This window comes from Podospora pseudoanserina, chromosome 6 (assembly GCF_035222485.1).
Source record: "Podospora pseudoanserina strain CBS 124.78 chromosome 6, whole genome shotgun sequence".
Lineage (NCBI taxonomy): Eukaryota > Fungi > Ascomycota > Sordariomycetes > Sordariales > Podosporaceae > Podospora > Podospora pseudoanserina.
This window is the reverse complement of record NC_085925.1, coordinates 905,565-930,129: the sequence shown is the minus strand read 5'-3', so window position 1 is coordinate 930,129 and position 24,565 is coordinate 905,565. Positions and strand designations below refer to the sequence as shown.

The 24,565-nt window shown below is 52.1% G+C and overlaps 8 protein-coding genes across 8 annotated transcripts; 6 read left to right on the top strand and 2 right to left on the bottom strand.

Annotated features, from left to right (window-relative positions):
• Positions 1 to 1,506: 1,506 nt before the first annotated feature.
• QC764_605355 (uncharacterized protein) lies at positions 1,507 to 2,970 on the top strand. Its single transcript, XM_062949041.1, has 3 exons — positions 1,507 to 2,070; positions 2,128 to 2,227; positions 2,300 to 2,970. The coding sequence occupies exons 1-3, from the start codon at positions 1,972 to 1,974 to the stop codon at positions 2,791 to 2,793; spliced, it is 693 nt and encodes a 230-aa protein (XP_062797262.1). The 5' UTR covers positions 1,507 to 1,971; the 3' UTR covers positions 2,794 to 2,970.
• A 996-nt stretch (positions 2,971 to 3,966) lies between these two features.
• HHT1 (histone H3.1) lies at positions 3,967 to 6,032 on the bottom strand. Its single transcript, XM_062949040.1, has 3 exons — positions 5,257 to 6,032; positions 4,662 to 5,039; positions 3,967 to 4,583 (listed from the first exon to the last, which is right to left on the bottom strand). The coding sequence occupies exons 2-3, from the start codon at positions 4,779 to 4,781 to the stop codon at positions 4,290 to 4,292; spliced, it is 414 nt and encodes a 137-aa protein (XP_062797261.1). The 5' UTR covers positions 4,782 to 5,039; positions 5,257 to 6,032; the 3' UTR covers positions 3,967 to 4,289.
• Positions 6,033 to 6,260, top strand: HHF1_1 (Histone H4; the record flags this gene model as incomplete). The annotated part of the gene is made up of 1 exon (XM_062940910.1): positions 6,033 to 6,260. The coding sequence occupies one exon, from the start codon at positions 6,033 to 6,035 to the stop codon at positions 6,258 to 6,260; it is 228 nt and encodes a 75-aa protein (XP_062797260.1).
• A 363-nt stretch (positions 6,261 to 6,623) lies between these two features.
• HHF1_4 (Histone H4) lies at positions 6,624 to 7,263 on the top strand (the record flags this gene model as incomplete). Its single annotated transcript, XM_062949039.1, has 2 exons — positions 6,624 to 6,633; positions 6,712 to 7,263. 2 exons carry the CDS (start codon positions 6,624 to 6,626, stop codon positions 7,011 to 7,013), a joined length of 312 nt encoding a protein of 103 aa, XP_062797259.1. The 3' UTR covers positions 7,014 to 7,263.
• Positions 7,264 to 9,332: 2,069 nt separating this feature from the next.
• On the top strand, positions 9,333 to 10,852 carry QC764_605330 (uncharacterized protein; the record flags this gene model as incomplete). The annotated part of the gene is made up of 3 exons (XM_062949038.1): positions 9,333 to 10,324; positions 10,386 to 10,567; positions 10,620 to 10,852. The coding sequence occupies exons 1-3, from the start codon at positions 10,281 to 10,283 to the stop codon at positions 10,850 to 10,852; spliced, it is 459 nt and encodes a 152-aa protein (XP_062797258.1). The 5' UTR covers positions 9,333 to 10,280.
• Positions 10,853 to 14,517: 3,665 nt separating this feature from the next.
• On the top strand, positions 14,518 to 16,930 carry HXT5_2 (hexose transporter hxt5; the record flags this gene model as incomplete). Its single annotated transcript, XM_062949037.1, is given in 4 exon segments — positions 14,518 to 14,690; positions 14,796 to 15,543; positions 15,597 to 16,619; positions 16,634 to 16,930. 3 exon segments carry the CDS (start codon positions 14,518 to 14,520, stop codon positions 16,296 to 16,298), a joined length of 1,623 nt encoding a protein of 540 aa, XP_062797257.1. The 3' UTR covers positions 16,299 to 16,619; positions 16,634 to 16,930.
• Positions 16,931 to 17,911: 981 nt separating this feature from the next.
• Positions 17,912 to 21,082, top strand: LYP1 (lysine permease). Its single transcript, XM_062949036.1, has 2 exons — positions 17,912 to 19,552; positions 19,620 to 21,082. The coding sequence occupies exons 1-2, from the start codon at positions 19,153 to 19,155 to the stop codon at positions 20,831 to 20,833; spliced, it is 1,614 nt and encodes a 537-aa protein (XP_062797256.1). The 5' UTR covers positions 17,912 to 19,152; the 3' UTR covers positions 20,834 to 21,082.
• Positions 21,007 to 24,381, bottom strand: QC764_605300 (uncharacterized protein). The gene is made up of 2 exons (XM_062949035.1): positions 23,428 to 24,381; positions 21,007 to 23,363 (listed from the first exon to the last, which is right to left on the bottom strand). Exons 1-2 carry the CDS (start codon positions 23,789 to 23,791, stop codon positions 21,022 to 21,024), a joined length of 2,706 nt encoding a protein of 901 aa, XP_062797255.1. The 5' UTR covers positions 23,792 to 24,381; the 3' UTR covers positions 21,007 to 21,021.
• Positions 24,382 to 24,565: the final 184 nt, after the last annotated feature.

Genomic DNA, 24,565 nt, shown 5'->3' with positions numbered 1-24,565 from the left:
TGGGATATGTGGCCTTGTTCTTATGCTTAAGAATGAACAGCCGGGTCCTTTTGCTTGGAAAACTACAAGCAAAAACGTGTTGATCTCCCCGACTAAAGACCTACTTTGATATTTCCCCCAACCTCACCCCTTGGCAGTCAAGGAGTCGACAGGACTCTACCGAGCTTGACCTGTCCTCGACCTGACCAATCAAATCTCAGTCTTTCTCCCATCTACCAAGGTCAATTTCTAGACTCCAACCCTACAGGCCTGACTGTGGCAGGCTTAATATATATCACCACACAGCACACCAAACGACTAGAGCACGTCTTGTTTTGTCGTCCTCACATCACGTCTCATCTCCACGCCGCCTCTAGCTTCACCAGACCGACGCCAGGGAAGCAAATCCCCACCTATTCATCAAGCGCTTCAGTACTAAGTAGGGTGAAGGTGGTGCCCGTCTTGGTCGGGGGGAAAGGTCACTGTTTAACTGCGAGGATGAGTCACTTGGGAGCGCTGCTGGGTTGGGGAGCGCTGCTGGGTTGGGGAGCGCTGCTGGGTTGGGGAGCGCTGCTGGGTTGTAGAGCGGCGAGACGCGGGAGGGAAGGGGGAAATCCACTGCGAGCTGGTCTTGTGGATGGTAAAGGGTAACAGTGCAGGGGGGGCAGAGGGATCAAGGCGAGGCTATCACGGTGGCCCTTCGTGGCGACTTGAGGCTGTGATTTTTGGGAAGGGAGGGTGGTGTGTTCATCTTTGCCCACTGACGAGGTATTAATGGGATGTGATGGGAGGTGCAGAGGGATAGAGATGTGATGTGTGTTGGGGAGAGCAGAATGAGATTTTGGGGCGTAGGATTAACATAGGTGTGGATGAATGAATATCGAGGATACCTTCCAGGACTAACGGGCTCATGCTTCAAGATTGAAGCAATTGTGGTTCTCATTCAACTATGTGGGAAATACAAACTCACGGGTCTTCTATTTGGACCTATCCCAATGTTTCGACATTATTTTTGTCAATTTCCCCCTTTGGCTACGGGAAGAATTGATTTGAGCCCAAGAGGCGTTGATGATGTCGTCAAGTGTGGATCCGACGAATGGATGGTGCCAAGACCCCAGCATAATGAGGGGCGCCACCGAATGACAAAGACAACTTCAAAGTGTGCCCATATCATATCATTTGGGTAAGATAACGAACAGCTATGTTCCCTCTGGAGCTTTGTTCAAACTTGATCAAGCCGTTGTGCGAAAGGTTGCTTTGTCGGCTGTTCACCGAAGCCTGGGCTCGGGTAGATGACATCGTCTGCGGAGCCAGCATTGGGCTTTTGGCTCAAGGTACCTACTACATTCCCAATAGTAATCCTAGATAGACTTTGGGGGCGTCACCAAAGAGAGAAGAGTCCTGCTATAGAATTGTATTGTCATACCGGTTGAAGTTGAACACATTTCCGTGCGCACGTTCGATCAACATTGTCTTTGCTTTGGGAACAATTGGCTGATAAGAAGCGATGGCTAAACAGCAGCTTCTCACTTCCTTAAAGCCTCTCTCTACCACCCAACAGCATGGGCTGATTTTATGGAAATCTCTAGCAGCCGTTGATATCGAGCAACGTCTCATCTCATCGTCTCTCTCATGCTCAGACTCTTTAGAATGTCTTTCCATCAAAGCCATCGGTACCGCGTTTCCGTCCCCGCCTCCCGCCTCTCAGAAATGCGGGGGAGTTCCTCGGCTTGAACGACCAGTCAAGTTGGGGTAGAACGGCTAGGGGATAGCGTCGGCCAGCCCCCCGGGACAAGGGGACGACGTCAATCGAGTAATGTAGATTAATATAAGTTGTTGACCTAAGGGCGCACCCTTTGCTTGTATTCACTGCATTGTTTCATTACCTGCAGTTATTATTTCTAAAAGATATCAAGGTACCACCGCTGCACCATTCCCTCCTACCGTCCATCACCACCACCACCACCATCTCACTCACCGGTGTCTAACATAATGCTAACCCGAGTACTCCAGATGGCCACCAAACCCAAAATCACCCTCTTCGTTGACACCGTCAGCCCCTTTGCCTACGCAGCATACCACATCCTCCGGGTACCTTTCCCACCTTCTCCCTCCATCATCTCATATCTAATCCTCTTCTCATGTTAGAACGACCCAATCTTCCGCAATGTAGAAGTAGAATACATCCCCATCTTCCTGGGGGGCTTGATGCACAAATGCGGTAACACCGCTCCCATCAAAATCAAGAGTATTTCCTCACCCCCCCCATTCCTTTCCCTTCCCCCCCCTCCCCATTTCAACCTTCTAACACCCCCCCCAGACAAAGACAAATGGATAAACCTCGAACGCCTCCGCTGGTCCACCCTCTTCTCCATCCCCATGTTCCCGGCCTCCCCCGACTTCCCCGCCCCCTCCCTACCCATAATGCGCTCCCTCGCCACGCTTTCCCCCGCCCAGCTCACACCCGCGCTGGACCTCCTCTTCAAAAAGCACTGGGCCGACGGGGTAGCTACGCACAAACCGGAAATCTTGAAAGAGACCTTGGTGGAGCTGTTTGGGGAGGAGGAAGCGAGTAAAGTGTTGGAGAAGGCCAAGACTGTTGGGAAGGAGGCACTGATCAGGAACACTGACCGGGCTTTTGACGAGGGGGCGTTTGGGCTGCCTTGGTTTAGTGTGACGAATGCTAAGGGGGAGAGGGAGGGGTTTTGGGGGGTTGATCATTTGGGCCAGGTGGTGGGGTTTTTGGGGTTGGAGGGGGAATTGAAGACTGCTAGGAGGGGGGAGGGGACTAAGGGGTGGAGGGCAGTTTTGTGAGCTGGTGGTGGTAGTCTGACCGGGATTGGGGAGGGCAGGGTCGGCGTGAGGGTGGTGAGGCTTGGATATAACTTGGATATTTTCTTGGGATACACGGCTAGGAACAACAGAGCGTATTGTTCAGAGTGTCAGACACTTGTTGGTGAATTTGAGCTGTTGTTGATGGTGAAATCATGGATTGTTTTGAGACCAGCCTCAAACGTGTGTGTGTGGTTCTCACGTACATCACATCACCATGATTTCAGTCTCATAACGCCACTACCATCACGACCAATTCACCCAACCAACTCGTACTGTGCCCCCTCTACCAGCTGCTCTAACATTAACCACCATAAACAACCCCTTCCCCCCAAAGAAATGCAACCCCAAGATGATATCGCAAACTTGTATGCATGTAGTCTCTGCCAGAAGTGAAGACCCAGCCAACCACCACCAGCCCACACCCATCAGCACGGCCGCCGCCAATCGTCGGCCCTCTCCTCGCAATATGCAACCATTCCAGATCTGAAAATCATGTACTCTGCCCCAAGCTATATCGTGTCTCTTATCCGAGACACCACCACAGCTCTGATACCGTCCACCTCCAAAGACCATCGAGATAACACTCAAGATCAGCACCTTACGACTCTACACGGAAAACTGACCTCAGTAGTCCACACTCCAAATACCATGGACTTCCTTAAATCTGTCCAAATCTTGCCACTTGTCTACTGCCCCATCTCCTACTACAAGTGAAATCTCTCTTCACATGCAAGCATCATCTCCATCATGACCATCACCGCCCCCATCCTTGATGACTTCACCCTTCAAACTCCACATACCATCTCTCTTCCAAACCGTGCCAGAGTCTCGAGCAAAAATCACACCACAGTCTGACATCCAATCCCACACCCGCGTCCTGTCCGGCCAAAGCAACACAGTCCCTTCGCCGCTGTCAGCATCCATCATGGCTCTCCCCCATCCGATGACCCCACCACAACCTCTATCCGTGACAAGGGCAGGGATAACACGCCTCAACGCGATGTGGAGTAAACACGGCATCTGGAATTCATGTTTTGACCTCGCGTCGCGGGGGGACCAGAAACCCAACACCAAAAGACGCGTTACGTCAAAGAAAGAAAAGAAACAAGTGTTGCCACCGCAGTCAGAGTCACACAAGGTCAAAGCAAGAGAGTGAAATCAACGCTGGCTCTTCAGCCACTGTGTGTAGGTTTTCAGGCGTAGTTTATTATGCCCATCCATCTCCATTCTCGCCAAAGCCCGTGGGCAGATGCAAGAACTCGCGCGCGCGGGGTAATGTACAAATCAATCCCGAGTAAAGAAAACCACCGCAGTGAATAAAAAACCCAAGCACGAACGCCGTTGTCCCCCGTTAATTGCTGCCATGATGATTCCCTTCGTCAATCAAAGCATTCCCAGTGTGAAAAATGTAGTCATAAACCCGACCCCCAAACCCCAAAGCTAGCAGTAGCAGAAACCCATGGTGGGGGAAACGCTTAGTTGCGCTCACCACGGAGGCGGCGGGCAAGCTGGATGTCCTTGCTCTGGATGGTGACGCGCTTGGCGTGGATAGCGCAAAGGTTGGTGTCCTCGAAGAGGGAGACGAGGTAAGACTCGACGGACTCCTGGAGAGCACCAATGGCGGAAGACTGGAAGCGGAGGTCGGACTTGAAGTCCTGGGCAATCTCGCGAACGAGACGCTGGAAGGGGAGCTTGCGGATGAGAAGCTCAGTCGACTTCTGGTAGCGACGAATCTCACGGAGAGCGACGGTACCGGGCTTATATCTCTGTAGGGCGATGATGGTTAGCATGTGTAATGATGATGATGGTGATGATGATGATTTTTAAGTCGAAGGAGAAAAACATACGTGAGGCTTCTTGACACCGCCAGTGGAGGGGGCGCTCTTGCGGGCGGCCTTGGAGGCGAGCTGCTTGCGGGGAGCCTTGCCACCGGTGGACTTGCGGGCGGTCTGCTTGGTGCGGGCCATTGCGACTTTGTTGTGATGTGTTGTTGATGGGAAAAGTTGATGGAATTTGATGGAAAAGTCGCAAAGATGCGATGCAGATGATGGATTGATGGGCGGGGTGTGGAGTGAGTGAGTTGTGAGTTGAAAGGTGGAAGAGGGAGGTGGGGGGTGCGAGGTTTAAGTAGGCGCGGGCTGCAGGTCACGTTAGCGGCTGATTTGGGTTGATCAGCTCGATTGTGCCTGCTCTTTTTTGTGATGCGCAGCGGCCAAAACCGGGGTCTGTTGCAAGGGAAAATGGGGTCAGTTCTGGCAAGCGAAAACACGCCTGATTTTGGGGGGGATTTGGCAACAAAAATGCTGCCGCTGTTGGTGCTGAATTTCTATTGGCCCGAAAACCTGCCACCAAGGCGCAGGGGCCACCGGTGGGATCCTTGCACTAGACGCTGCCGCATTCACTCGCTTGGAAACCAACCACGCAGCGGGGACTGGTACGTACCTTGCCACAAAGAGATCCGCTGCTGGTAAGGCTGGATTTGATATCACAGATCTGAGATGACTGCCGAATTGATTGTTGGTTGCCCCGTCTGTGGATGGATTTTGACAGGAGAAAGGCGGCTGATGCCTAATATCAATAATTTGTGACTGTTGTCAAGTGAATGCAGTTGAGACTATGGATCTGCAGAGCTGTGACTGTGACTGCCTTGAAACGTTCAGACAAAGAGAGAGGGTCTGGGAAAGGTTTGCAGCTCTGTTTTTGGCAAGAGCTTAGGCCTGGGCAGTGAATAGAGGGAGCACTTGATAGGTATCTGGCATCAAAGTGAACAATAGACAATTCGTTATCCAAGATTACGGTGGCATCACGAGGCTTCTCGAGCCTTCCTTCAGAGAGCAAAACCAGGCAACTAATATCATGATAGGAGTCATCACGAGCCTCAAGGTCCACGGAAGGAAAGGACCGGGTGGCAACCCCGTATCTAGACCCTCAGTCATCATGGAAAGTGAATACAACCGAGACACCTCGAGAGAAGTCAGGACCCTATCTGGTACCGGCATTTGCCTGGCAGGGCTCAGCAGAGTGAGGAGTCGTCTCAAGTCACAGGCCCATCTACATCCACATGTCATTACGTACTGCCGGTGCCAAGTGTGCAGCGAGTCTCGGGAAAATACGACGGCATCCGCTTCGTGATCTGGGGATGGAACGGGTGGAAGGCTCTGTCATCGAGGCAATCACCTCGGGGGGAGCAGACTTGGGATGCGGGCCGCATCGGATCGATGGCTGATAAGGTGGTTCTGCCCCTCCTGCTGGTACGTATCCTGGGGAGATCCAAAAGACAAAAAATCGAATCTGGACTAGCGCCAGAAAAAAACAGGTGCTTCCCCTTCTCTGCAAGCTCTCGAAAATCGAGACGCGTCTTCCTCCAGCCGTCAGTCGAGAAACAGTTTCAAGGCGGGGTCAACACGCAGTCCAAACACCTCACAAGGGTCCGTGTCTACCTCTAGGAATCCACAGGGCAGGCGCGTCGGGTGTTCCCCAAAAAATCAGGCCAAGCCAAAAATCAAATCGGACCTTGACCCTTGTCTCTCTCCCTGCTGCCCAAAAAAAAAATAAGCCTACTCAGAAAATCAGATCACTGATCCTGATTGGATTGATTCCACGCGCACCCAAAGCCGTGCATGCCGCTCCCGCCTTGCCTTACTTAAAGCCCGCCCTCTTCCCCACGTTTTCACCTTCTCACCACTCAATCCATCACAACCTCTTTCTCCCACCCAACTTCACAACTTTTTGGTGTCGCGTCTTCAGCCTCGCCAATCTTCCCAAGACCTTTACCCACTTTCACATCTTCACCAACACAACCCGTCATCATGACTGGACGTAAGTTGCCATCCCCATCATCATCATCATCATCATCATCACCATCTCGACCAGCAATACTAACCTTCCCCAACACAGGCGGCAAAGGCGGCAAGGGCCTCGGAAAGGGCGGTGCCAAGCGCCACAGAAAGATTCTTCGCGACAACATCCAGGGCATCACCAAGCCCGCCATCCGCCGTCTCGCCCGTCGTGGCGGTGTGAAGCGTATCTCGGCCATGATCTACGAGGAGACCCGCGGCGTCCTCAAGTCCTTCCTCGAGGGCGTCATCCGTGACGCCGTCACCTACACCGAGCACGCCAAGCGCAAGACCGTCACATCCCTCGACGTTGTCTACGCCCTCAAGAGACAAGGCCGCACCCTCTACGGTTTCGGTGGTTAAACAATCACTGGGAAGTCGTTTACGATTTGCATTTCATGACGGGTTCTTATCACTTATTACTGGGCGCTGCGTTTTTTTCCTGTTTTACACATTTGGGGGCAAATACTCTGGGACAATTGGGATTTTGTTTTATTTTCCTCGCGTTTTTTTATGATGGACGGTGGCGGCGATGGTGTACCATATGGGACGAGGAGAAAGGGGGAGATTGAGTTAGTAGCATCTCTTTGATGTGAAAGCGGAATACCAAACAGCATTACAAATCACTTTTTGCTGTGCCATTTGCTTCGTGACCGTGGCTGCTCTTCTTAACTTTGCAATTCCTGGCGCGCTTCTCTTGTGTTGATCCATGCCATGGTCGCGACACGTTGCATCCTTGACTTGTTGATGGTGGGGGTTTGTGGGTTTGGGATGGGCTCCACATGCGCGTTGCTGTCTGATCTTTGTGCTTGGACCTTTTGAGATTTGGGGAACTTGGTTGAGTTTCTGCTGTGGAAAGAAAAGCAGGGGCAACCCTTCTGGAGTGTCTCGTGTGCAAGAAATCAGGACATCATTTCACATATTGATTTTGCAGTCTTGTTCTACTTATGAAGGGGCAGATGATATCACGAAGAAAAGGGATGTTTGCTGGCTGCTGCTGCTGCCCACCTGCCTGGGCGGTTGTCTTGCAAATCCTTTGTCTGATCTGCTGATGCGGAATATTGATCCCTCCGTTTTGTTCGGTCTGATGCTTTGCGGCTGTTGGGAGTTGTGCTGATTTTTGTGAGAGAGAGAAGTGTGATGTCGTTGTGTAGCCATGATGTAATTGGTTGGATTGGGGGGGATAGGTGGGGCTGATAGGTGTGTCAGGAGGACTTCATCAGAGGTGTTGGATGTGTCAGATGATGGTGGGAGAGTGGTAAGGAGATGGGTTTGGGGCTTTGAAGAAGGTTTAAAGCTTCATACATGCTCTGGCGGTAATTGGATGGTTGAGATTGAGGTTGTGTCAATGTTAAGATTGGGTTTTTGAGGTTGGGTTTAGAAATCAAGATGAGAACTTGAATGGACATGAAGGTGTGGCTTGAGCTTATTGTTCGAGTTCTTGAGCTTGGTCTTAGAGTGGAGAGTGTATTATGATTAGAGTGATACTGGGTTGGTTTGATTTTTGTCTTGTAGTGTATGAAATTGACTTGGTGCTAGGTTTTGAGTTCACAGTCATATATGTGATGCAGTTGACTTTTCTCTTGTTACGATCGCTCTGCTGCAGAATAATTCATGTCTAGTTTTACTTCACCCTCTATCATGTTTTTCAGTCATAAATTACTCAGCGTGGTTGTCTACGATATTGGCAGCCACATTTTCATGGTCTCAGACATGGACCAGGTAACATAATTTCACCACCACAGGGCGCAGTCTGAAGTTACATGGCTAAAATTACTTTCATTAGATTTCTGGAAGTGAGGGGAACTTCCTGTGTTATCTTTATTCAAATCGATAAACTTTCATTTTTCTTTTCTTTTCATGATTTGGAAATCATCGAATCCAGTTACCAAGGAATAGTTCTTGACATCATGGAAGGTACACGCACGATCCTTGAGTGGAAATCATATGGCTGTAACCTAAATGACATATTTTATTACCTTCCATCAGAAAAAGGCTACGTTTTCACCGTGGTGTTGCGTGGTTTTGGGATTTCATTGTTATTCATGGGGTTGCTCGACACGACAACCATCCTCAACCGTGAAGTGATTCAACGCACACTGGCAGAAATTATGGAAAATCAACGCAAATTGAGTAGAATTACCGAGACATGAGAATTTTTTGGTCGTCGAATCGACCCCATCTACACGATTGACCATGCTGACCCCCGAGCTGTCCACAACCGCAGATACACTAGACGTCTTCAAACCCAACACGAACATTTTGGCTTATCTCTATCAATCGCCACAAACCTCCCCAAAGTAATTTAATATAGTACAAGTCTATCCTTTAGTCACGGCTGGGGCCAGTTATGGGTGACAACTGCAGTGAGGTGTTGTGGTCGTCGAAATCGAGGGCATGGATGCTGGAACGACTGTAGATGATGGACTGCACAATTACTCAGAAGTCCAAAAAATGATCAACCAAAAGGAATCGAACCCTCTGTCTGAGGAGTTCCACCACAGGTGTCGATGGGTCGGGGGTTTGTTTCCGAGAGATCGGAGCAATCCGATCTCAGGTTTAAAGGAATCCACGTTCTGTCGCGGTTGACCGATGAGCCATTTGACCTGGTTACTCCTTTACTCTCAGATACCTGAGTGATCCAAAGGTCGACTTGAATGTCAGCATTCCTCATTGCTACCTGCTGCCTCGGTGCTCCAGCCCGGACTAGGTGCTCAACCACCTACCCATGATCAACCCCACGACTATCCAGGACGATCCCAACTCGAGATATGAACAGCTGGTGAACACTCGCAGTTGACTCATCCAGGATTGATGGTGTATCTCACAGTCGTTCGATCCCATGACAATGTTGGAATCCTGGCGGCATCCATGGACCATTCGCCGCCAAACTACCCGCCATCAAACTTGCGCAGTGCCACGTTGATCACTCAGTCCTTGCTCAACTCATGCAGGGCCTCCATCAACGCATCGCCATAGAGCCACCCACATCGGCGGCTCAAGATCCACAGCGCGGGATGTACATGACCCGGATCCATCTCGGATACGACTGATGCGCGCCAATAAGTCCCTTGGCCTGCTCGACTACCGAGACGAACTACCCGCGTGCCGTCTACTGGTCTTGTATCGACGGAAAATTCTGGAGACTTACCCTCCGTACAGAATCTTCACCAAGGAACAAAGGAAATGACCCCGGCCAATGTCAAACTGGGGTACCGGGTAATTGGATGATAGCACATATAGGTTGACCTATAAGGGAGGAATATCGACGCCGAAGATCCATATTGGCAGGCGGAAGTCACAATTCGCAAAAAAACAACCTGATTACTCGTCCCTACGTCTTAGCCGAATGGCGGAAGCCAATACCTGACTAGAGCAAATAACCCAACCCGCGTGGTACATATGGCCTTTCCCCGCAATCGAGATAAAGCACTTGGCGGAGTTGGATCGGGTTATAAGTCGGGTATGTCTTCCAGAGCCTGATGGCATGACTGACTGACTACTTGCCGTTCCCATGATTGTCACTGTCACTCTATATAGGGCTGTGATCACTACAACCACGTCACAATTTTCAGCCAGCAGCGACCCTTCCCTTGAATAACACCCGAACAAGGACTTCGAAACACCACCATGTATCTCGTAACCCTCATCCTAGCAGCCCTTACCCTTCTAGCGTAGGCAACTCTCCTTTCCCATACCAAGTGAACTATACTGAGATAATACAACCGCACCCAGCCACCAAACCCTCGCCCAAAAACCAACAAGAACTCTCCCCACCCTCCCAACCTGGCCAACACCCACCCCAGACCCAGGAGGACCTCTTCCGGCATCATGCACCTACCGCCCGACAGCAACCTGGTATAAGACATCAGGCTGTGCGGTGACCTGCGCCACTAGCATCCGTTGCAATGCCGATTGTAAGTTCCCTTATATCGAGGATGGATCTCTTCCCGCTGACAACAAACAAAGTCCCGGTAATCGTCCCCTGCGGGTGCACAAGAGCCTCAGCGGCACCAACGACAACGTCCATCTGCCCCACAGCCTCCGACTGCCAGCAATGTACCACCAGCTGGGGGATCTATGTCACCACGCAGTCGAATTGTGCCTCGAATGCTAGGGTGACTGGCAGAGCTGAGGCAAATGACACGCACCGCTGGAAAGAAGAGGGGATGGCCAGATATGCAAGGCCTTTGCGGGCTTGAGGTGGACTGGCGGGACGGGAGGGCTAGTGGATTTGTATGATGGAGAGAAACAGATGCTGGAACATCATAAACAGAATGAACAGAGCTAGCCATTGTCGTCAATTTGACCGATATATGCGGCCGGAGGCATCCGGGGGCAGTGGCAGTTACAGACGCCAATCACGCAAGATGCTGTGCACCAGGAACAAAGCCCCATGCCAATCAAAACGGCCTTGTCTGTATGTCCAAGACACGCCAACAAATCACCACCGGAACACCGCAAAAGACAAAAAAGATGTCAACCAAAGAAAAGAACCACTCTTGGACACTGCCAGCGATTGCGTGCTACCCGAATAAGCGGAGCCGTCCCGAAGCCGAGATGACTCGGAACCAAGGTCGGATGACCGGTTCAAGCAGCTATCCGACCTTGCCGGGACAAACATCCATCTGGCTGTTGCACACACTTACATCAAGGGGGCTTCCGTGCCTGACCAAAACCCCTTCAACCCCCGACTCGATCTTTCCACCACACCGTGACATCTCATCATCTCAGCGATGCAGCCGCGGCAGAGCCAACAATGTGAGCACGTGGGCATGTCTCCCGCCCGCAATCCACAACGCTCCTGCTTCTTCAAGTACCGCTTGCCTCGTTTTAATTGATAACCATCCGGTATCGGGCCACGAGGTGCAAACGATCCGGAGAACTGGGAAGGCCATGCGTTTGAAACCCGATAATTCTCAGGCGCAGAATCCCGTCATCGTCCTTGTCCGCGATGACTGCGCTTCCTCCAACAAGCCTAGACAGCTAACGCACAATCTGCGTTGTGCTCCTCTGTCCCTCCGTGATCCCCACCTCTCAGCCAAAATGAGCACTTGACCCAAGTCGTCATGCACTCGATGCCGCGAGATCGTCCACATGCTTCCCAGCAACCCGATGACAAATGGCCAGGTCGAGCACTTGCTCTCCCGACACCATACCCAGCGGGCCGCTTCCAAAACCAATGACGACAGCCGGCCCGAGCCGAATCGAACACGATGCAGACCGTTCCCCGTACAGGCGATATCGAACAAGAGGGCACTGCCTCCATCATCAACCTCCGCCAGCAGCCCGCCACCACCGTCGTAAAGAAAGAAAGAAAGAAAGAAAGAAAGAAAGAGAAAAGAGAATAAAAACACAAGAGAAAAAGGCAGAAAAAGAGAATTCAAAACAAGAGAAAAGAGAAGGAAAGAAAGAAAGACCCCTATGATTGTTCGCCAGACTTATATATGGTCATCGCCAACATCATCACTCATCGGCCAAAAACGCGTCTCGAGCCCCTGCCACTCGCGTTTCCCATTTTAACTGGCGTCACCCTCGCGTCGAGGGAACACAACATCTCAAGACAAGGGGCGTTGGTCCAGGTTCGGTAATGTTGAATTGGCATTCCTCTCAAATGATTGGATAGTGGATCGTTGGATTTTGCCTGAAACGGCTGAATCAGGAAGACCTCGGGTACGGTAGGCTGGGCACGCGCGGTCTCGGCGGCATCATAGGGCACGAGGCTGAGGAATTATTTGATATAGGGGGTCCCCTGACGCGCGCTTCTTTGACAGGAAAACAAATTCCTGCACTTCCTTTCGACTTTTCGAGACGACGGATGGACGACTTGATGCTGGTTTTTCTTCGGCAACAGCATGCGCACACCGACGTCAGCGGCGGCTCGTACCAATCGGGCCAACAAAAAATGTCGGAGACTCCAACACGAATTCTCGAGCTCCACTTGGGCGGTGCATTGCGTTACGAGACGCCGACCGTGGACGGCGGCGGATGGGAGATCGTTGAGCGCAAACGGCGGTACATACGTATCGGTGGCTTTGGGAACTTTGGTTCCTGGTTCAAGTGAGCCACAAGGGCTTTTGGGGTTATGGGGCTGGGAAACCACTCGAAAGAGAGCCGCCTCCAGCGAGACATATGTTATCGTCATCGTCATGGCATGGCCCGGAAGGTCCGGAGTGGCGGCTCGGAGCCGGCCCGATAGCCATTGACGACATCCGATCTCCGGGCATTTCCTTGGCATTTTCTTTACTCTCATCTCCTGATGTCTGTCAATGGGTTGGTTGCCCGTGTGTGGTGGGATGGTTGGAAGCTCGACTCGAACGAGACGGCTCGGGATGGCCCGTCGTCGAGACCAGAGGCAAGCGCTGTTGGTCGACGGCTTTGGAGGAAGGGGTGGTACGCATGGACGAAAAAGAAGGTCCGTCGGCACGGCAGTGTTAGGGGCAAACGGTGTTCCCTCGAGACTGCATCTCGTGGGGGAACAGGAGGGGCCACTTGGCATCAGAACGCGGAGGCAATTTGCGCGGTGTCATCAAGTGATGCACCCAGACCTTGCGCATGTTATTCCATGGCAAGGCGTCTACCTCATGCGACTTTGTCTCGTGGTGAAAGATGCTGAACACAGGTCGCCCTCCCTCGTCTCATGATGCTGTTGCTACCTTTCGCAAGTGCAACAGTCAGCCGCCGATGGAAATTGGATGTGGATGGACAGATGGGGGGAAACTGGCTACCACAATTTTGGCTTTGTGGCCGTGTTGCAGAGCCAGCGGGCGGACAAGCCGCGGCGAGTCAATTGCTCGTGGCGTCGACCATCAATTGTGGGACAGCAAACCGGACCTGACATCATGTGCTGGGGACAACCTGGTCTTGGCACCGAGAGAGACACCGAGCTCGACGGCCTATCGAGATGCTGGACGGGAGCTCTGAGCAAGGATGGAGGTCTGACAAGAAGGTGGGAAGAGGGTGGAAATAGGGGCACAACTTTTATCACAGCATCAAAGCAGGCTCCCGATTAGGCAACTCCGACCAGGCCGACGGAAACAACACAAACCACCGCAGGGCCAAGAGCCGACGACGGAGATATCAGTCAATCACCAGGTTCTTCAGCCTTGCCTCTCGTCAGTTCCAGCTTGGTTTTCCCTGGTCCACCGGTGACCAAGTTGCACCAGCAGCACCAGCTCCGGAAGACCCGCAAACCGACTCGAGCTAGGAACGTCATTATCAGGGCGCGGGAATGACGACAAAACAAGAGCGGCGGCCGTCTCTGGCCGCCACGACGTCGGCACCCATTTCTAACAGTGGCAACCCCTAGTGGTTTAGCCGCATCGCATCACAGGACATCGACAGATGCTTCTCGCATTCCGCCCGTTCAGCGCCCGTCTCGAACCAAACCAAAAGGAAGCGGTGCTGCTCCTTCCTCAACCAAACCTAAGCCACCCTCCCAACTACCGATCTTACCGCAATCCACTCTCGGCCGCATTGTTCCTGGAAGCATCCACAACCAAGTTGCGCCTGCCCACCGCACCAGAACCACACCAGCACCACTCAGGCTGGGTTCATTTCTGCTTACCGGCGCCCCAAAGTGTACCTTCCTGCGGGATTGACACCACCTGATCGGAAAAAAAGGTCAACTTCAATCCCAACCAGAACTCTGGGGACTCCACGAACTCCAGACCTTCCAGCCTGCTGCCCCTGATCTTTCTCCGCTTCCCACAGAGAAGCGTGCAGAAAAGAGCGCAATAAATATCGCTTCTACGCTTCCCCGGATCTTCCTCCTGCTTCTTGTCTTCTTTCTCACCATCTCCCGCACATACTTCATGAGGTAGCCTGTCTGGCCCTTCAATTTTTAACCACTGACAACGTCACCACCATGGCGGGACCAAGATCGCTCCACGAGACGACGGACGATGAGCATTCGCCCAAGTCTGGCACCCCGGCCAACGTCTCGGCCGCTTCTCTGGCTGCCGAGCAGCGCATCACCGGCCTTGCCATCCTACTAGGCGCTGTTGCCAGTATTGGTGGTTTTATGTTTGGCTATGTGAGGTGAGTGAGATTGTTTCATCCCACGCCATCCCGCGCCCTGCTTTTTTTGACAGCTCGGCGGCTCCATATGGTGACACAAGCTGACTCCACCTGCTTCCTTGTTAGCGGTCAAATCTCGGGCTTTTTCGATATGGAAGACTACGGCAGACGCTTTGGTGAATTCAACGTCCTCACTGGCAAATACGACTTCAGCGCTCCCAGACAAGGTGCCATAGTCGGCCTATTACCGGCCGGCTGCTTGTTTGGTTCGCTCATTGCCGGCCGCATCGCCGATACCTTGGGTCGCCGCATGGCCATCTCGGTCACTGCCGTCTTCTGCTGCGTTGGAAACATCATTGAAATCTCTTCGTCGAGTTCATGGGCTCAATTCGCTGTCGGTCGCCTCGTCACTGGTTTTGGTATTGGTGCTCTCTCGGTTGCGGTACCCATGTACCAATCCGAGTCGGCCCCTGCCAAGATCAGAGGTGTTCTTATCTCGTGCTACCAACTCTTCATCACCCTCGGCATCTGGGTTGCTGAGATGATCAACTATGGCACCCACACCATGTCCAACTCTGGCTCGTGGCGCATTCCCAACGGTCTGTCGTTCCTTTGGTCGCTCATCCTCGGTGTAGGTATCCTCTTCCTTCCCGAGTCCCCCCGCTTCGCCTACCGTGTTGGCCGCGAAGAGGAGGCGCGCAGGAGTATCGCTCGCCTTGCTGGCCTCGATGAGAGGGCCGCCTCTGTCAACCAACAAATTGATGAGATCAAGGCCAAGCTTGATGAGGAGAGAGCTGGCGCCCAGACGAGCTGGTACGAGATCTTCACTGGTCCCCGCATGCTCTACCGTACCCTTCTTGGTATAACTCTCCAGGTAACTAACCCCTGTCCCCCACCCGGATGCGACTTGGACTAACTTTGAGTTAGGCTGGTCAACAACTGACGGGTGCCAACTTCTTCTTCTACTACGGTACCACCATCTTCCGTGCCACCGGTCTTAGCGACAGCTACGTTACCCAGATCATTCTCGGTTCCGTCAACGTTGGTTGCACCTTTGGCGGACTCTACATTGTCAAGAAGTGTGGAAGAAGAAATGCTCTCATGGGTGGCGCCCTCTGGATGATGGTGTGCTTCTTCGTCTACTCGTTTGTTGGTCGCTTCAAGCTTGACCCCGTCAACCCAGCCAACACGCCCACGGCCGGCAACGTCCTCATCGTGTTCTCTTGCCTGTTCATCGCCGCCTTCGCCACCACCTGGGGTCCTCTTGTCTGGGTCGTCACGGCCGAGCTCTACCCTGCCAAGTACCGCGCTCCTGCCATGGCCATTGCCACTGCCAGCAACTGGCTCTGGAACTTTTTGATGAGCTTCTTCACCCGCTTCATCACCGACTCGATCGGCTACCTGTACGGTCTCGTCTTCGCCGGCTGCTGCGCTGCCCTTGTCCTCATCGTCTTCTTCTTCTTGGTGGAGAGCAAGGACCGCAGCTTGGAGGAGATTGACACCATGTACATGCTCCACGTCAACCCCATCACCAGCGCCAAGTGGTCCGAGGACATGGTGCCCTCCAGTTCCGCCAGCGACGAGAAGCAGACTGCGCACATGGAGAAGAGCGACAAGCAAATCCCTTGAATTTGTCCTTTTATGATACCAACCGCCACGAAACTGCATAATAGTTTGACGGGGCATTTGCATTACGACTGGGAAGGCGACCTGGAGCCTCTCTTGCTTGCATCTCTAGAGGTCATATATTTGTCGCTCTCTTGGCCACGGCCCTGGAGAAGCATAAACATGCGTCTGTTGTAGGGATTTCTTTCTTTTGGCGGATAGGCGAAAACAATGGGTTTTGTTGGGATGTCTGTTTGCTTGCTACCCTACGGCTTTGCCAAGGGCACCTAAATATACGTGTCGAGTGTACGCGCTGGCGTTTTGTGCCGTGTATGCGAGTTCCAAGGAGAAAGAGAGAGAGAGAGAGAGAGAGAGAGAGAGAGAGAGAGAGAGAGAGAGAGAGAGAGAGAGAGAGAGAGGGATAGTTGTAGGGATGGAAGAAAAAAAACTTTATTTTTAATAGTTAGCAGGCCTGTCTGTTTGTCTGTCTTGTCTTGTCTGGCAAAGAAGATGAAGGCGAAGTAGAAGATGGCTTGTGGTGGGTAATATATATATTTTAATGTTCTTGCTGATTATGGATTCACGGGAATGGGTTTTTGTTTCTTTTTTGAGTGGAGGGTTAGTTTTGATAGTAAATATCGATGTTGTGGTTTGATATGAATTCGAAGCTGCTGGGTCTTTGACAAGATTTGGTACGAGGTGAAAGCTTGTAGGTAACCCGGGTGCCCGGGACAGATCTGGGACGGGTGACACATTCATTCAATGCATCCGTGGTGTGGTTCCATCTGGTGATGGGCCCAAAGGATATTACGGTACTGCGGTTGCGAGCAAAAGTAAACCCCCTGTTTACCTTGCAACTACCTGCCAAGAACATAACATGGGTTTAGCAGGGGGGTCGAGTTTGTTCGCATCCGCCGAGCCGGAGGACACCGGGGGTTTGATCACGGAGATAAAGAGATGAGAGAGAATAAGGTGAGTGGGGTTTGTTCGGCAGTGGAAGCGGGAGAAGAAAGTTTTTTCTTTTTTGGTTGGTGTGAGCAAGGGATCGCTGTGATTCCGGGGCGGTTGCGTGCTTTTCTTTTGGTTGCGCCACTGAGGAAAGGCTTGGCAGGGGCGATGCTCGGGTACCTCAGATGCTGGATCTGGGGAGGGTGGGAGGGTTATTTATGTGCGTGTGTGTGAAGATGGGGAGGGTTGTGGGGGTGGGAAAATGGGGAGGGTTGTGTGTAGGAGACTGGGATGGTGAGTAATGTGGGAAGGTATCATTTGGTGGAGGGCAGTGTGGTTCTTGGATATCTTCTAGGGGAGGTATTTTGCTGGGAAAAGCCTACAAATGTGGGAAGGGGGAAAATAATGAGGGATGGAAGCGAAGAGGGTCTGGACTCTATCCCCGGAACAGGCGAGGAGGGTTTATGCAATGCAATGCGGTATGCGGGCATATGTACCGGAGTATGTACATTTCCCGCTAGTAATTGCAGTAGATAAAGAAGGATGGGTTCGGTGTTCGGGAAGAGAAGCTCTGGAGCCAACAAGAAACGAAGAAAAAAATGTGGGAACGTGGTGATGTTTCCCTTGCGGGTGGTAGTCATATGTCAGCGCACTGGTGGTGATCGACAACCGGTTTTTTTGCTGCAGACTTTTTTTTTCCAACCTCGGCCAGTCTTTCCAGTCTAGCAGGATGGCAGGCCCAAAGTGGTTCAAAACGTCACTCAACAGCCGAGTTTTTGGCTCTTTCACTCGCCAACAACGGCCGGTAGCGACCGTTGAATACTCTTCGGGTCATGCTTTCCTTTGCTTTTGCACCCTAAAATCTGTGAATTCCAAAAGTTTATATACCCCAGACTTTAAGCTCATTCCATCCCCGGATTTTTTTGTTTCAACTCCCATCTTCCCATCATTGCTGTGTTGGTGCATCACATCCATTGTTGATTATTGACATTCTCCCAGCCTAACCCCTGAATTTGGGTCATCCCCTGAAAAGAGACAAACAATTTGCATTGTCAACAACGCTCGGCATATTCCGCATTCTCGCTTTGCTTCACCACCAACCCACCCACCAAGCCATACGGAAGAGACAAACGCCGATATTTTCATCAACAGGGTTTTTGGCTGAAGTGAGAAGAGAGAAAGAAAAAAAGGTTTATATCCTTGGCTTTACGCCCCCCGCCTTCCCAACCCACCACCACCATCACCACCTTCCTTCCTTCCTTCCCTCCTCTGCGGGGTGTAATAACCGACCAAACAAGCTTAGAGAAAAGGCTCTAAGACCAACTACTGCATCCCTATTGTAGTAGTCATTAGAGTTGCATACTTTTCTTTGGTGTCTTGCCTTTCATTCTTTTTTATTTCATTACCCTACTTTATCCATTCGTTTATAAACCACACCCCGAGACTTTGCATCCCGAAACCCGGAGATCTTTGACCGAGAGAGAAAAAAGAGGGTTTCCCAGCTTTTCAGCGAGATTCTCCAGTTCTCTCTCTCCACAAATACCCAATCAACCACTCACGAATCCCAAGAATCCCCGAACAAGGAGTCATCCATCCTCGGGGAAAGTTGTATCCACCCGGGGCCGATCGAGAACACATTTTTTCTCACACACGTCCATTCTTTCTTTTTGGATTTCCCAATCCCTTTCCCGCTTGTTGTGCCGCTTCGATCCCTCCCATCCCCGCGTTCTCTTTGGTGCCGACCATTTGTTTTGTGTGGTTGTTAGAAAGGGCCTGTGACTTTTTCGCAAGTCCCTTTCACACACAAAAAAAAATCAGCTCGGTCCGATTCGGCCGGGTGAGTGTGCCCGCCCCCCACCACCCACCACCCACCACCCACCACCCAACCCCGGAGCAACGGAAGAGACGACAACTACATAGGTGATCGATAATGGTCAAGGACGCAAACGAATGGCCGTCCCCGGCCGACTCGGGAGTCATGGACGGAGGTGTGACGGTTGAGAAGAAGGGACCGACAGGCGGTGATGCGGAATCGGATCAGCAGGGAGAGCTGCAGAGGACCCTGTCGGCGAGGCATCTCAACTTTATCGCCATCGGCGGTACGATCGGGACGGGTTTCTTCCTGGGCAGCGGCACGGCGCTTTTGAAGGCTGGTCCGCTGGGGTGTCTGCTGTCTTATCTGTTTGTTGGGACCATGCTGTGGTCGGTCATGGTGAGCTTGGGCGAGTTGTCGACGTATATCCCTACAGCAGGTGCCTTTTCGACGTATGCGACGAGGTTTGTTGACCCAAGTTTGGGTTTTGCGGTTGGGTGGTTGTATTGGTTTGGCTGTGAGTTTTCTGGGGGTTGATACTTGGGTGTGTGGTGAGGTGTGAACGCTGACATTGTTTGAACTAGGGGCTATCACGTACGCTCTTTCTCTCAGTGCATCGGGCTTGATTATTCAGTACTGGAACGAGGATATAAACATTGGCATTTTCATCGCTGTCTTTTTCGTCATCTTTACGCTGGTCAACTACCTCCCCGTTGGCATCTATGGCGAGCTCGAAATGTGGCTCTCGAGTTTGAAGGTCATCACCATTCTCGGCTTCATCATCTTTGCCATTTGCATCGCTGCCGGTGCCGGACAGCAGGGCGTGATTGGATTCAAGCACTGGAGGGAACAAGGTCCATTTGTCGAGCACTTGGTGTCGGGTGGTGTCGGGAAATTCGTCGGCTTTTGGGCAGTCATGATTCAGGCCTCGTTTGCGTACCAGGGAGCTGAGCTTGTCGGCGTGGCTGCCGGTGAGGCTCGCAACCCCAAGAAGACGGTTCCAAGTGCCATCCGGACTACCTTCTGGGGTATCATGGTCATGTTTGTCGTCACAATCTTTCTGCTCGGCATGATTGTGCCATCCAACGACCCAACCCTCAAGGACCAGGCTGCCAACGGGTCGACCAACGCCAAGGCCTCGCCTCTTGTGGTTGCTGCTGACCTTGCCGGTGTCCCCGTCTTGCCGCACATCATCAACGCCGTTCTGCTGACGGCTGTGCTGTCAGCTGCCAACTCCAACGTCTACTCGGGCAGCCGTGTGCTTCTTGCGCTCGCCGAGGAGGGTCTTGCTCCCAAGATCCTGACCAAGACCAACAAGCATGGTATTCCAATCTATGCCGTGGCCGTCACCTCGGCCATCGGCCTGCTCGGATTTTTGAACCTGTCACCCGCCGGAGGTCAGGAGGCCTTCAACTGGCTGCTCAACATCAGCGGTGTCGCCGGTCTTACCACCTGGGGAAGCACATGTGCCTCGTTGATTGGCTTCAGACGTGCGCTCAAGGCCCAAAACGTTCCCGTTTCCGACCTGCCCTACATCTCCAAGTTCCAGCCGTTCACCGCGTGGTACGGTCTCTTTTTCAACATCCTTGTCGCCTTGACCCAAGGCTTCGCCGTGTTCATCGAGTGGAAGACTAGCGACTTTTTTGCCGCCTACATCAGTCTCATCTTGTTTGCCGCCTTCTGGATCGGACACAAGCTCTGGTATAGGCAAGGTTTCGTCCACCCAGCTGCCGCCGACCTCTTCCGTGGGCGCTATGACTCGCACGAGGAGCGCGACGCGGCCGATGGAAAGGTGTAACGACGCAAAGGGGCCCGAGTGTTTTTGGCTTTTCAATGGTTAATTTTGGGGCTTTAAAAGACAACAAACCTTTTGGTTCATGAGGAAGCGCAGGCGTGTGGATATATGTATTGGAACGCATTATAGCGACAGTACCCTTCTGTTTTAATTCATAATGGTTTCCCACACAAAGCGCCCCGAGTCCCCCATCACAGCACCATCTTCCAGGTGACCTTTTTTCCTCTCATCAGTTCCAACACACCGACAGGCAGGAATTGCTTGTCGACCAAAGTCAGGCTTCCAAAGTCCCGCAGCAACTCCTCTGCATAGAGCTGCAAGAACCACTTCTTCTCCGAGTCAATCTCAACACCGGCAAGGAATGCCTTCAACTTGCGGCTCACGTCGGCGCTCAAGTGGATATCCTTTGTGCGAGGAACGGTCTGAAGCTCCTCGTACACAGACCGATACTTTGTTTGTGTCCTCTCGCGAAACCGGCAGAACTCGTCAAACGAGAAGAAAACATCCTGCTCCGATTCCTTGACCGCTGATGTCTCCGAGATCTCTTCAGGGGAAAGGATATTCACCAAACGCCGATAGCGATACTTGTCGTCTTCCTTCGCAAACACATTCTTTCGCTCCAGGTATGACGCGTGCTCCCACTCGAGATACTCGTCGAGAATCTCATCCGGAGTCTTCGTGATGCCGTCGCGGATCAAGAACAAGCTCACAAACGGGTTTCTCAACCCCAAGCCGCCAAGTTGCTCAGGCAAAAATATGAAAGCATCAGGCAGATTCGCGACGCCGAAACGGTCGCGGAGAATCGCCTTGAGGTGCTCAACCACGCTGCCTTGCACGCCGTTCTCTGCAGGGAAAAGCCTCGCCAGCATCTTGGTGTACGTGTCCAACACCTCACTGATGTGTTCCCGTCCAAAACAGAAGGCAGGCTCGCCAAACGTGTGGCTGAAAAACCGACCAATGCAGCTGTTCCAGGTTTGAACCCAAGAGAGAACACTATTGCACTCGCCAAGCTGCTTCTTCAGCTGGTCGACATGCGCAAATACGAGCTTCTGGTCGATGGTCCATCGTCCCGTCTCTGGGTCGAGTTGCAAGAAGCCAATAGTGACTGGCCCGGCCGGCAAGATATCAGAAACATCAGTGTCCCTGTTGCTGGCGCCTGGGAGATAGACAGACCCAGTTTTGCTCCTGTTGAACTCGAGACCAAAGACCTTGGCGAACAATTGCATGCACTCCCAGGCTTGGGCCGCTCTGGTGGGCTCACCCAGAAGCCAGATGTCGTCATGCAAGCGGTATGGCAGAATCCCAGTCTCGCGGTTGACTGCAATATCCATGAAGAACAACACCAACTCCCCAGTCAACTTCTCCGATGCGTGTGCCATGGGGACACCCCTCTTTCGAGTGCGCGGCCCAAGTTGGGGCCGGTTGTCGGAAGCCATGTCAAGGTTGAGCGGGGCTTCGAGGTATTTCTTGAAAAAGCTGATCCAGTCCTGACCAAAACCAATATATCGCATCAGGGAATAGATGGTGGTGTGAGAGAGACCTGTTCCATACCATTGCAAGTCTGTCTGAACCAGCGCAACAGGGTTGCTGGCCTCATGGCGGTTTTCAAGAGTCACGCCGCGGAGTCGATGAATAAGCAGCTCTGTTGTCAAACGTCGCAAAAGCTGCTGCTTGATGTTGGATTTCTTTGGCGTAGATGTGTTGCGATCTTGAACACTGCCATCATCGCTCCCGTCACTGTCGTCGTCATAACGGTTCATGTCGGATTCGGTGCTTGGCAGCTGCGACAGAAAGAAGGTTTCCATGTAGTCCTCCATGCGCATGTCCTCGACGTTATGCGAAGTCGGATACTCACTGAGGTAATATCTGCGCCTCTCGCTCTCAGCTGCGGTTGGGACTGTGTTGGTGTCGAGATCCCTCTGGCGTACGGCCCACATGAAAATCTTCAGGGCTGGCTTGATGATGTTGCAGAGTCTCACACCTATGTACTGGACGAAAATCATTTGTAGAATATCGTCGTCGGCCCACACTCGATACTTGCCATTCAAACCCGCTCGAGGGATGACGCGGATACCGTCCTTCCCGGCGTCCCACTGCCATTGTTTGATATCAGAGAAACGCGTGTTCAAAACGTCGGCAATCTCGGCTAGGGCGACATCACTCCCCAGAAAGTCCTGGAGGATGGCTTGCTTTTCATCGCTGAGAATATCCTCAGTCAAGAGACCGTTGATGCAAGTAGTGAGAGACTTCTGGTTGAATGGTGAAGCCTGGGACATGAAGGACGTAGTTTCGATGGCGACAGTTTTGCGAAGCTCTTCCAAGGCTTTCAGACTCTTCTCATCAGGGAACAGACGGTCGAGGAATTTGCGGATCTCAGCATCACTCGTCTCCAGAGGCTTAAAAACGACCGATTCAAACTTGTCAACAAGTTCAGACAGCCGCTGGCGCTGGCGCTCAACAAGTTCAAAGGAATCATCAAGCCCGTCATCAGCCGCAGCAGGGGATGAAACTGCAGGCGGTTGATCCATCCATTCTAGATTGTTTGTTAGACCAGATGCCGCAAAACAAAGGATGTAAAAGCAGAGAAGTATGCTTACCTGTCAAGAGCCGCGAGTACAGATGAGCCATGTTCAACCTTCTGCTCTGGTGATCGAGCTTTTCTCGGAGTTCCCGGCCAAAGCTCATCAGCTTGGAAACGGGAATGGACGCATCGTAACGGGACTGAGCGATCCAACGCTCAACGTTGTGAAGTGAAACATCTCCATGAGCCCCTGGGTACAGTTCCCGGAAAGCGTCCAGGAGAAGGCTCAGTCGATCTTGCTCCTCAGTGGCCGCGTCGACCTGGGCAAGCAAGTCGGATTTGCGAGCTTCGTAGGACTTGTGGCGGGACTCCAACTCGCGGATCTTGCTGCGGGTGATGCTCTGCAAGGTCTTGGAAAGGACCGAGGTCGGAGAGGCCATGTTGCGAGATGGATGTCGTGGGGATTAGGTTGTCTTGCGAAAGTGTGATGTGTGATGTCTATAGAGAGAGGCATTGTTCGGAGGACTGGCGGGCTGAACCCTGTTATATGCTGGTTGAAACTGTGGTTCGCCATGGTGGGCATGTCGAAATGGCATGAGGACAGACATGAGGACAGGAAGCGACAGAATCAACAAGAATACATGCGAGCCTTGAGAAGGGCGTAAGTCCGAGCATAAATTTGATTGGGAAGGCGTCGCGACGCCCTATGCCTTATGCCTGTACCTGCCAAGTGCAACTGCCAAGGAGAGCCTAAGAAGGCAACAGACAAAGAAGACATTGGGAAAGAGTGACTTGGCTTCATAACTCTCCGTCCTCGGCTTCATATTGAGGTTGGGTTGATCCTAAGTTGAGATAAAGTATTTGTGAGTAGTCATCGTATGAGCCACAGATCCGCAAGGGTGTTTGACATCTGTCCATCTCACATGGTTGACAAAAAAACAGAGACGGCCATGGTTTGGAACGAGGACTTATCCCTGAAAGACAGTCAGGAGGCATTCAAAGATAGCGGTGAATAGGCCTCAAATTATACGTATATCGGCCTTCAATGTATATTGCAGACCTTTGAATTATTATCCTTCAACGCTCTGATTTCATGTCACAGTCTTTTTGTTATTTTGTCCAGGATGTGTCTGCCATTAATTAGCTTTCTGGTGGGGTCTCAACATCCCGGCAGGCAATGTCATCAATCTCAAAGCCAGGGTACTCCGCAAGCA

Coding starts and splice junctions, on each gene's coding strand:
- QC764_605355 (XM_062949041.1), top strand. CDS start 1,972: ATGCTAACCCGAGTACTCCAGATGGCCACCAAACCCAAAATCACCCTC. Junction 2,071..2,127: donor CAGCATACCACATCCTCCGG/GTACCTTTCCCA, acceptor TTCTCATGTTAG/AACGACCCAATCTTCCGCAA. Junction 2,228..2,299: donor CGCTCCCATCAAAATCAAGA/GTATTTCCTCAC, acceptor CACCCCCCCCAG/ACAAAGACAAATGGATAAAC.
- HHT1 (XM_062949040.1), bottom strand. CDS start 4,781: ATGGCCCGCACCAAGCAGACCGCCCGCAAGTCCACCGGTGGCAAGGCT. Junction 4,584..4,661: donor GCGGTGTCAAGAAGCCTCAC/GTATGTTTTTCT, acceptor ATCATCGCCCTA/CAGAGATATAAGCCCGGTAC.
- QC764_605300 (XM_062949035.1), bottom strand. CDS start 23,791: ATGGCCTCTCCGACCTCGGTCCTTTCCAAGACCTTGCAGAGCATCACC. Junction 23,364..23,427: donor GTACTCGCGGCTCTTGACAG/GTAAGCATACTT, acceptor CAAACAATCTAG/AATGGATGGATCAACCGCCT.
- LYP1 (XM_062949036.1), top strand. CDS start 19,153: ATGGTCAAGGACGCAAACGAATGGCCGTCCCCGGCCGACTCGGGAGTC. Junction 19,553..19,619: donor GTGGTTGTATTGGTTTGGCT/GTGAGTTTTCTG, acceptor TGTTTGAACTAG/GGGCTATCACGTACGCTCTT.